The following is a 12,270-nucleotide window of genomic DNA, read 5'->3' on the forward strand; positions in this document are numbered from 1 at the left end:
TTGGTATGAGGGAGTGTGTGTCAGCTCCCAGGGGGACCACGTCCGGGCACTTGATAGCACTTTGGGGACGGGGCTGAAGCTCCGTGAGGTCCGCCGCCAGAGGATCCAAAATTTAGGCCCCGGCTTTTGGATGGAGGGTAGGCCGCAACCCGCAGGAGCCGGTAAACCGGCTCCCCGATTCCGCAGCACTACCCCACCACCGATGAGTGTTCCCTCTGTCAGGGGGAACACGTTTAGAAGGCTCTTCCCGGGCAGGGATTGGATTTTAGAGGCAAAAACTCCTTGATCTCAGGGGAGCTCACCGGGGGCACATAAATTTAGCGCAATAATCATATATACAGCAGCTACTGGGTAAACACTAAGTTACTGTGTGATTCCTGGGTCATATAGCGCTGGGGTGTGTGCTGGCATACTCTCTCTCTGTCTCTCCAAAAGGCCTTGTGGGGGTCCTGTCCTCATATAGAGCATTCCCTGTGTGTGTGGTGTCGGTACGCTTGTGTCGACATGTTTGACGAGGAGTGCTATGTGGAGGCAGAGCAGGTGCAGATGAATGAGGTGTCCTTGCCGACGGCGCCGACACCTGATTGGATGGATATGTGGAAGGTGTTAAATGATAATGTAAACTCCTTGCATAAAAGGTTGGATAAAGCTGAAGCCTTGGGACAGTCGGGGTCTCAACCCATGCCTGATCCTACAGCGCAGAGGCCGTCAGGGTCTCAGAAGCGCCCACTATCCCATATTGTTGACACAGATATCGACACGGATTCTGACTCCAGTGTCGATGGCGATGATGCAAAATTGCAGCCTAAAATGGCTAAAGCCATCCGCTACATGATTGTAGCTATAAAGGATGTATTGCACATATCAGAGGTAAACCCTGTCCCTGACAAGAGGGTTTATATGTTTGGGGAGAAAAAGCAAGAGGTGACTTTTCCCCCTTCACATGAGTTAAATGAGTTATGTGAAAAAGCTTGGGATTCTCCTGATAGGAAAGTGCTGATTTCCAAAAGGTTACTTATAGCGTACCCCTTCCCGCCAACGGACAGGATGCGCTGGGAATCCTCCCCTAGGGTAGACAAAGCTCTGACATGCTTATCTAAGAAGGTGGCCCTGCCGTCACAGGATACGGCCTCCCTAAAGGATCCTGCGGATAGGAAGTAGGAAGGTATCCTGAAGTCTGTTTATACACATTCAGGTACCATACTGCGGCCGGCAATTGCGACGGCCTGGATGTGTAGTGCTGTAGCAGCATGGACAGATACACTGTCTGAGGAACTGGATACCTTGGACAAGGATACTATTTTACTGACCCTGGGGCATATAAAAGATGCTGTCCTATATATGAGGGATGCCCAGAGGGACATTTGCCTACTGGGCTCTAGAATAAATGCAATGTCGATTTCTGCCAGAAGGGTCCTGTGGACTCTGCAATGGACAGGCGATGCCGACTCTAAAAAGCACATGGACGTTTTACCCTACAAGGGTGAGGAATTGTTTGGGGACGGTCTCTCGGACCTAGTTTCCACAGCTACAGCTGGGAAGTCAAATTTTTTGCCATATATTCCCTCACAGCCTAAGAAAGCACCGTATTACCAAATGCAGTCCTTTTGATCACAAAAAGGCAAGAAAGTCCAAGGTGCGTCCTTTCTTGCCAGAGGCAGGGGTAGAGGAAAGAAGCTGCACCATACAGCTAGTTCCCAGGAACAGAAGTCCTCCCCGGCTTCCACTAAATCCACCGCATGACGCTGGGGCTCCACAGGTGGAGCCGGGAGCGGTGGGGGCGCGTCTCCGAAAATTCAACCACCAGTGGGTTCGCTCACAGGTGGATCCCTGGGCTATACAGATTGTGTCTCAGGGATACAAGCTGGAATTCGAAGTGATGCCCCCTCACCGTTACCTAAAATCAGCCCTGCCTGCTTCCCCCATAGAAAGGGAAGTAGTGTTAGCGGCATTCACAAATTATATCTCCAGCAGGTGGTGGTACAGGTTCCCCTCCCTCAACAGGGAATGGGTTACTATTCCACAATGTTTGTGGTTCCGAAACCGGACGGTTCGGTCAGACCCATATTGAATTTAAAATCCCTGAACATTTACCTGAAAAGGTTCAAGTTCAAGATGGAATCGCTCAGAGCTGTCATTGCAAGCCTGGAAGAGGGGGATTTTATGGTGTCTCTGGACATAAAGGATGCTTACCTGCATGTCCCCATTTATCCACCTCATCAGGAGTACCTCAGATTTGTGGTACAGGACTGTCATTACCAATTCCAGACGTTGCCGTTTGGTCTCTCCACGGCACCGAGAATATTTACCAAGGTAATGGCGGAAATGATGGTGCTCCTTCGAAAGCAGGGTGTCACAGTTATCCCATACTTGGACGATCTCCTCAAAAAGGCGAGGTCCAGAGAGCAGTTGCTGATCAGCGTAGCACGCTCTCTGGAAGTGTTCCACCAGCACGGCTGGATTTTGAATATTCCAAAGTCGCAGCTGATCCCTTCCTGGGCATGATTCTGGACACGGACCAGAAAAAGGTGTTTCTCCCGGCGGAGAAGGCTCAGGAGCTCGTGACTCTGGTCAGAGAATTCTTAAAACCAAAACAGGTGTCGGTGCATCACTGCACGCGAGTCCTGGGAAAGATGGTGGCGTTATACGAAGCCATTCCCTTCAGCAGGTTCCATGCGAGGACCTTTCAGTGGGATCTGTTGGACCAGTGGTCCGGATCGCATCTTCAGATGCATCGGCTGATCACCCTATCCCCCAGGGCCAGGGTGTCTCTTCTGTGGTGGCTGCAGAGTGCTCACCTTCTCGAGGGCCGCAGGTTCGTCATACAGGACTGGGTCCTGGTGACCACGGATGCAAGCCTCCAAAGATGGGGAGCAGTCACTCAGGGAAGAAACTTCCAAGGGCTGTGGTCAAGTCAGGAGGCTTGTCTGCACATCAATATCCTGGAACTAAGGGCCATATACAACGCCCTGAGTCAAGCGGAGCCTCTGCTTCGCAACCAACCGGTGCTGATTCAGTCAGACAACATCACCGCAGTGGCTCATGTAAACCGCCAGGGCGGCACAAGAAGCAGGGTAGCTATGGCGGAAGCCACCAGGATTCTTCGTTGGGCGGAGAATCGCGTGCAAGCACTGTCAGCAGTGTTCATTCCGGGAGTGGACAACTGGGAAGCAGACTTCCTCAGCAGGCACGACCTCCACCCTGGAGAGTGGGGACTTCATCAAGAAGTTTTCACACAGATTACAAATCTATGGGAACTGCCACAGGTGGACATGATGGCATCCCGCCTCAACAAAAAGCTACAAAGGTATTGCGCCAGGTCAAGATACCCTCAGGCGATAGCTGTGGACGCAGTAGTAACACCGTGGGTGTTCCAGTCGGTCTATGTGTTTCCTCCTCTTCCTCTCATTCCCAAGGTGCTGAGAATCGTATGAAAAAGAGGAGTGAGAACAATACTCATTGTTCCGGATTGGCCAACAAGAACTTGGTACCCGGAACTGCAAGAAATGCTCACAGAGGACCCATGGCCTCTGCCTCTCAGACAGGATCTGTTGCAACAGGGGCCCTGTGTGTTCCAAGACTTACCGCGGCTGCGTTTGACGGCATGGCGGTTGAACGCCGGATCCTAGCGGAGAAAGGCATTCCGGATGAAGTTATTCCTACGCTGATAAAGGCTAGGAAGGACGTGACAGCAAAACATTATCACCGTATATGGCGAAAATATGTTGCTTGGTGTGAGGCCAGGAAGGCCCCTACAGAGGAATTCCAGCTGGGCCGGTTCCTGCACTTCCTACAGTCAGGAGTGACTATGGGCTTAAAATTAGGGTCCATAAAGGTCCAGATTTCGGCCCTATCCATTTTCTTTCAAAAGGAACTGGCTTCGCTTCCTGAAGTTCAGACGTTTGTAAAGGGAGTGCTGCATATTCAGCCCCCTTTTGTGCCACCAGTGGCACCTTGGGATCTTAACGTGGTGTTGAGTTTCCTGAAATCTCACTGGTTTGAGCCACTTAAGACCGTGGAGCTAAAGTATCTCACGTGGAAAGTGGTCATGCTATTGGCCTTAGCTTCGGCTAGGCGTGTGTCAGAATTGGAGGCTTTGTCATGTAAAAGCCCCTATCTGGTTTTCCATATGGACAGGGCAGAATTACGGACTCGTCCGCAATTTCTGCCGAAGGTGGTGTCATCTTTTCATTTGAACCAACCTATTGTGGTGCCTGCGGCTACTCGTGACTTGGAGGACTCCAAGTTGCTTGATGTAGTCAGGGCTTTGAAGATTTATGTAGCCAGGACGGCTGGAGTCAGGAAAACTGACTCGCTGTTTATCCTGTATGCATCCAACAAGCTGGGTGCTCCTGCTTCAAAGCAGACTATTGCTCGCTGGATCTGTAACACGATTCAGCAGGCTCATTCTGCGGCTGGTTTGCCGCATCCAAAATCAGTGAAAGCCCATTCCACAAGGTAAGTGGGCTCTTCTTGGGCGGCTGCCCGAGGGGTCTCGGCATTACAACTTTGCCGAGCAGCTACTTGGTCGGGTTCAAACACCTTTGCAAAGTTCTATAAGTTTGATACCCTGGCTGAGGAGGACCTTGTGTTTGCCCATTCGGTGCTGCAGAGTCATCCGCACTCTCCCACCCGTTTGGGAGCTTTGGTATAATCCCCATGGTCCTTACGGAGTCCCCAGCATCCACTAGGACGTTAGAGAAAATTAGATTTTACTCACCGGTACATCTACTTCTCATAGTCCGTAGTGGATGCTGGGCGCCCGTCCCAAGTGCGGACTTTCTGCAATACGTGTATATAGTTATTGCTTAATAAAAGGGTTATGTTATGTTGGCATCTGTTGTTTGATGCTCTGTTGTTGTTCATACTGTTAACTGGGTATGTTATCACGAGTTATACGGTGTGATTGGTGTGGCTGGTATGAGTCTTACCCTGGATTCCAAAATCCTTTCCTTGTAATGTCAGCTCTTCCGGGCACAGTTTCCTTAACTGAGGTCTGGAGGAGGGGCATAGAGGGAGGAGCCAGTGCACACCAGTAGTACTAATTCTTTCTTAGAGTGCCCAGTCTCCTGCGGAGCCCGTCTATTCCCCATGGTCCTTACGGAGTCCCCAGCATCCACTACGGACTACGAGAAATAGATTTACCGGTGAGTAAAATCTTATTTTTTGCTTAGTATTTACTACAGAAGGAGAAGGGAAGGGGCCACAGTTAAGTTGCAAGGACATTCATAAAAAATAAGGTAGATGAAAGTACATTTACAGAGGAGAAGGTCCTAACAGAACTTTCAAAACTAAAAGTGGATAAACCAATGGGCCAGATGGGATACACCCAAGGATGCTAAAAGAGCTAAAAGATGTGCTGGTGACACCTTTTAACAGAATTATTTAACCAGTCACTAAATGCAGGTGCCATTCCAGAAGACTTGAAAAGAGCAAATGTAGTTCCACTGCACAAAAGTGGACGCAAAGTAGAAGCAAGTAACTATAGACCAGTAAGCCTTACATCAGTAGTAGGAAAAGTAATGGAACAACTATTAAAAGAAAGAGTTGTGGAATATCTTAAATTAAACAACTTACAGGATCCAAAACAGCATAGATTTACTGGTGGGAGCTCATGCCAAACAAATCTTATTGACTTTTTTGACTCTGTGATGAAAATAATAGATCAAGGGGGAGCTGTAGATGTAGCATATCTAGTCTTTAGTAAGGCATTTTACACTGTCCCACATTGCAGATTGCTAAAAAAACATGAAAGCATAGGGGTGGATTATAAAACAGTTAAATGAATAAGAACCTGGATGCAGGATAAGAAACACAGTTGTAGTAAATGGAGTGCAATCTATGGAGAGAAATGTTACCAGTGGAGTACCCCAGGGATCTGTACTTAGACCAGTTCTCTTTAATATCTTTTTGGTGACATTGCAAATGGTATTGAAGGGAAAGTATGCCTTTTTGCAGATGATACAAAGATATGCAACAAGGTAGACACACCGGGAGGGGTAAAACAAATGATTGATGACCTAGGTAGGCTTGAGAAATGGTCACAAACGTGGCAACTGCAGTTTAATGCTAAAAAATTCAAAATCATGCGCTTGGGTCTCAAAAACCCAAAGGCTAAATATAGTATCAAGGGAACTATAATGAAAACTACTGAGGCGGAAAGGGATTTAGGAGTCACTATTTCAAGTGACTTAAAGGCAGGAAAACAATGCAACAAAGCAATGAGAAAGGCAAGTCAGATGCTTGGTTGCATAGGGAGAGGAATCAGTAGCAGGAAAAAAGGAGTAATAATGCCACTGTATAGGTCATTGGTACGGCCCCATCTGGAATACTGTGTCCGGTTCTGGAGACCATATCTCCAGAAGGTCATAAATACATTAGAGAGTGTACAAAGAAGGGCAACTAAAATGGTGCACGGCCTACATCACAAAACTTACCCGGAAAGGCTAAAAGATCTGTATAGTTTGGAGCAGAGAAAGGAAAGGGGGGACATGATATAAACTTTCAAATATATCAAGGGTTTTAACAAAGTTCAGGAGGAAAACGTTCTTCAAAGGAAGAGAAGTATTAGAACTCAAGGACATACACTGAAACTGGAGGGAGGCAGGTTCAGGGGAAATTTAAGGAAAAATTACTTCACAGAAAGGGTAGTGGAAAAGTGGAATAGCCTTCCATCAGAGGTGGGAGAGACTAAGACGGTAGAGCAATTTAAACATGCTTGGGATAGGCATATGAATATCCTTACAAAGAATTAAGGTTCAAAAAGGGTTGAGATTACCTAAAGGATATAAAAGGGACAGACTAGATGGGCCAAGTGGTTCTTATCTGCTGTCAAATTATATGATTCTATGAACTGCCCTGTCTTTTGACAGTTTTTTGAGCTCCATGTGATTCTGACACGTACGGGAAGGGAAACCTGTTTCTGACAGATCTCTTGCTCCTAGCATGGGGTTGTTGCAAGTGCCGATACTAATAATGACTGTTGTGGCGAATGGTGTAAAATCAGTGTGTGATATGGGTTTCTGCTTGAAGATGCACAAGCTCCCACATTAGAATAAAGTAGTGCATTTGTGTTCCACTGCTGCCTGCAACCACACATTATGTGCTACTCAGAATAGGTTCCAATATGTTTCTTAGTATGTTGTCACAGCACCTTGCCCCAGCCTGCGCTCAGATACGCCAACTTGACGCAGATGGGCGGTCATGACGTCGTTTTTTTTTTTCTTCAACTGCCACCATGCCTAGTATTAAATGGCACTTAGGCAAACGCCAGACACGTAAATCACACAGTTATTACTTACATGTAGCATGGGCCCTCTTTCAGGAGGGTGAATTCATAAGAACACAGAGGTACGCTGATAATTTTTTAGGATTTATTGAGAAATATCTCCAGAGTTAGATTATACAGAAAAATAGGTGGACACAAGCAAATCACACAATTATGAAATATGCACAGTCAACTTAAAAGTAATAAAAAGGTGATGAAACTCCGAACCATATGTTAACTTACTCTGAGGCTTAGGGCATCTGTTTGAGAGAGACCCCATGAAGCAGAATTGGTCCAACTCTTAGCACACAGCTACACTTTTCAAGAGTGAATCCTTGATACTGCCTTCCATTTCTTCATGTGGCTGACAGTCACTCCACGAAACAGCCCCCACCCTTGGGTTTTCAACCCACTTATTGCTGGACATTAATGAATCAGTCACCCACTTCTAATACCCCTTTTCCACTAGCGTAGCCCCCCTGCAGACAGTGCTCACCAACCCGGCAATTGCCGGGTTGGTGACGCGCTAGTGACGAGGCAGGGGCGGCGCTGGGAGATCACATGATCTCCCAGCGCCGCCCTCCCTATGCACTGTGAATGGGAGTCGTGTCGCCTCGACACGGCACCCGTTCACACTAGACAGCTAGCCGGGTTGAACACGTGTTCAACCCAGCTAGCTATCAGGGTAGGATTCCCGGTAGCTAGCCGGGTTGAACATAGCTACCAGGGTAGGATTCCCGGATCACTTGATCCGGGAAATTGCCGGGGGACCCGTTTCCACTAGGGAAAAACACGGGTAAATGCGCGCCCCCGCGCATTTACCCGTGTTTAAAAGAGCTAGTGGAAAAGGGGTATTAGTGACTGTCTCCTAATAGATAGGGGGGTTGTGGATGTTCTCATTACTCTTCTTGAGCTGGTCGAAGGATCTGGTTTCTAGGGTTGTGAAGCATGACGTTTGGGCACACACATTTTATGACTGGTACAGATAGTTATCTGTTCCCTGGCTCCAAAGAAGATCATAAACTGCCTCCCCCACAACTAACATTCAGGACACAGCATAGCCTTTTCTTTATGCAGTACATAAAAATCAAGTCATGATGTCACATCCAAAATCTTAGGTACAGAGAGACTTTAAGGAATCTCTGTAACCCATGGCAATGTCACATATGTGCCTTTAGTTGTTACACGCTACATGCCATAACTGCTGGGTGGGTTTCTTCATTACATATACACTTGTTGCCAATCTATTTATCAAATGTATCCACACACATCTTGCCATATTCTTGTGTACATAGAGTTAGCAACATCCGTTTCATACCATCCCTCCGTGGTGTAATTTTTTTGTGGTATTTGTGCTTTGCAACTACATATAAGATCTTCTTTGTACAAGGCTGTGAGACAAGAATATGCACAAGTATGTTCTTCTCATAACCTGTACTATTTGCATGCTACTCCAGGATGAAGATGGGATTGATCAGGATCAGCCAGAAGAGGAAGCTGTCCCTGAGACCAGAATAGAAGTAGAGATTCCCAAAGTGAACACAGACCTGGGGAATGACTTGTACTTTGTCAAGCTTCCCAACTTTCTCAGTGTTGAGCCTAGGTAATATACTGCTGAAATGTGTACAGTATATAAAATAAGACCATGTAACTCAAGATGGTTCTCCGTTTGCTTTACTATAATCGTCTGAGTGGAGTTCTTTTTACAATTTAGACCCTTTGATCCTCAATATTATGAAGATGAGTTTGAAGATGAAGAAATGTTGGATGAAGAAGGTAGAACTAGGCTGAAATTAAAGGTATGTTTCTGTCCTGTTTTCTTGGGGTGCATGACCTTATATTATAACAAAACATATTTGTCCACCAGTAAATTGCTCTCTGTTCCTGCAATGTATGCGACTTAGTGATGGTCTCCAGCTGTGATTATCATCTATTTTATTTTAGGGTTTTTTTTTTAGCTGGGAGGGCTATTTATTAATAAACTTTCCAGTTTGGAATAACACTGTCATCAGATCTTACACAGTGATGATGGTTCTTTTGACATATAACTTTGATATAACTTTGGTCACCAGTTCACTTTAATATCTTAGATTGCTAATGAGTGTTGTAGAACCGAGCTGGAATCCACTGTGGTTTGTTTGAGAGCCTTAGTCTACATTTATATTGGTTTCAATTTGACGCTCTGCATACACAATAATTGGAATATATATTTTTTGTTTTTTTCATGTAATCTGAATCGGTTTGGCACCAGGACCTAAAAATGTTAATTTCCCTTTCTTACAATCACATTGGATTGATAGCCTTTCTCACTTATATACAGTACAGTGATGTGTCTTCAGACAAATATAATGGAAAATAGGATTTTAATTACCTACCGGTAAATCCTTTTCTCGTAGTCCGTAGAGGATACTGGGAATCCATTTAGTACCATAGGGGTATAGATGGGTCCACTAGGAGCCATGGGCACTTTAAGAATTTGATAGTGTGTGCTGGCTCCTCCCTCTATGCCCCTCCTACCAGACCCAGTCTAGGAAACTGTGCCCGAGGAGACGGACATACTTTGAGAGAAGTATATAAAAGGATAGTGGTGAGATTCCGAACCAGCACACATAAAAGAAGAGGAAAGCCATGCTAACCAAACTTGAAACCAGGAACAGCAACAGCTGAACCAAACAACAATACTTAACCAAGTAACAGTGCAGGAAGTACGAACCACAGGGTGGGCGCCCAGTATCCTCTACGGCAGGCATTCCCAAACACGGTCCTCAAGGCACACCAACAGTGCATGTTTTAGTGATATCCAGGCTGCAGCACAGATGGTAAAATCAAAATAACTGAGCTACTAATTAAGTCACCTGTGCTGAAGCCTGGATAACACTAAAACCTGCACTGTTGGTGTGCCTTGAGGACCGTGGTTGGGAATGCCTGCTCTACGGACTACGAGAAAAAGATTTACCGGTAGGTAATTAAAATCCTATTTTCTCTTATGTTCTAGATGATACTGGGAATCCATTTAGTACCATGGGGAAGTACCAAAGCTCCCAAACCGGGTGGGAGAGGGCTGAGGTTCCTGCAGAATTGATTGACCAAAATTAAGGTCCTCAGAGGCCAAAGTATCGAACTTGTAAAACTTAGCAAACGTGTTCGAACCTGACCAAGAAGCTGCTCGTCAGAGCTGTAAAGCCGAGACACCCCGGGCAGCCGCCCAAGAAGAGCCCACCGATCTAGTAGAGTGGGCCTGTACAGATTTTGGAACCGGCAATCCTGCCGTGGAATAAGCATGCTGGATTGTGAGGCTGATCCAGCGTGCAATTGTCTGCTTTGAAGCAGGACACCCAATCTTATTGGAATCATAAAGAACAAACAGCAAGTCTGATTTTCTGTGACGAGCTGTTCGTTTTACATACACCTTCAAAGCCCTCACAACATCCAAAGACTTTGAAGTAGCAGAGGTGTTGGTAACAAACGGAATCACAGTAGGTTGGTTGATGTGAAACGCAGACACCACATTAGGAAGAAATTGCTGACGAGTTCTGAGTTCAGCTCTATCCTCATGGAAAATTAAGTAGGTGCTGTTGTGAGACAACGCCCCCAGCTCTGGCACACGTCTTGCTGAAGCCAAGGCCAACAGTGTGACGGTCTTCCATGTAAGGTATTTTACATCTACCTCCTGTAACGGTTCAAACCAGTCCGATTGGAGGAACTGCAGCACCAAATTGAGATCCCAAGGTGCCGTGGGAGGCACAAAGGGAGGTTGGATGTGCGGAACACCTTTCAAGAACGTCTGGACCTCAGGGAGAAAAGCCAATTATTTCTTAAAGAAAATGGACAAGGCCGAAATCTGGACTTTTATGGAGCCCAGACATAGGCCCACATCCACACCTGACTGCAGAAAAAGTAGGAAATGTCCCAGATGAAATTCCACTGCAGAATATTGTCTGCTATCACACCGAGAGACGTATTTCTTCCAAATACGGTGGTAATGTTTAGACGTTAACACCTTCCTGACTTGGATCATAGTCTGGTTAACCTTGTCAGGGATCCTCCTGGCTAGAAGTAGCCGTTCAACCTCCATGCCGTTAAACGTTGCCGCAGTAAGTCTTGATAGACGAACGGGCCCTGATGCAGTAGATCCTTGCGAAGAGGTAGAGGCCACGGTTTTCGAGGAGCATCTCCCGAAGGTCCGCGTACCAGGCCCTTCTTGGCCAGTCCGGAGCAATGAGTATTGCTTGAACCTTTTTCCCTTTTTTAATTCTTTTTAGAATTCTTGGGATCAGAGGAAGTAGAGGAAACACATGCACCATCTGATAGACCCATGGAGTCGTCAGAGCGTCTACTGCCACTGCCTGAGGGTCTCTCGACCTGGAACAATACCGCTTGAGCTTCTTGTTGAGACGAGAGGCCATCATGTCGATTTGTGGACATCCCCACTGACGTGTCAAGCACCTGAACACCTCCCGGTGAAGGCCCCACTTCCCCGGGTGCAGTTCGTGTCTGCTGAGGAAGTTTGTTTCCCAGTTGTCCACTCCCGGAATGAAGACCGCTGACAACGCCATAGTGTGTTTTTCTGCCCAGAGGAGAATTCTTGACACCTCTGACATAGCTGCTCTGCTTTTTGTTCTGCCCTGTCGGTTTATGTACGTCACTGCCGTCACATTGTCCGACTGGACCTGAATGGCCTGCAGAAGGGAGTTGTATATAGCCCTGAGTTCCAGAATGTTGATTGGAAGGACAACTTCCTGACTTGACCATCTTTCCTGAAACTGCACCCCCTGGGTGACTGCTCCCCAACCTCTCAGTCTTGCGACTGTGATTAGCAGAATCCAATTCTGAATCCCGAACCGTCGACCCTCGATTAGGTGAGAAGTCTGAAGCCACCACAGAAGCGAAATCCTGTGTTTTGGCGACAGACGGATCCTCTGGTACATGTGAAGGTGCGAGCCGGACCATTTGTCCAACAGATCGAGCTGGAAGGGTCTTGCGTGAAACCTTCCGTACTGAAT

The 12,270-nt window shown here is 46.7% G+C and overlaps 1 protein-coding gene across 1 annotated transcript in view; it reads left to right on the top strand.

Moving 5' to 3' along the window:
• The window catches only part of LEO1 (LEO1 homolog, Paf1/RNA polymerase II complex component), a 105,855-nt gene that overhangs the window by 45,512 nt on the left and 48,073 nt on the right, over window positions 1–12,270 (top strand). The window contains exons 5-6 of the mRNA XM_063926092.1: window positions 8,725–8,870; window positions 8,982–9,066. Coding sequence (XP_063782162.1) covers window positions 8,725–8,870; window positions 8,982–9,066 — 231 coding nt within the window. The remainder of the gene's footprint in view (window positions 1–8,724; window positions 8,871–8,981; window positions 9,067–12,270) is intronic.

Source organism: Pseudophryne corroboree, chromosome 6 (assembly GCF_028390025.1).
Source record: "Pseudophryne corroboree isolate aPseCor3 chromosome 6, aPseCor3.hap2, whole genome shotgun sequence".
NCBI lineage: Eukaryota > Metazoa > Chordata > Amphibia > Anura > Myobatrachidae > Pseudophryne > Pseudophryne corroboree.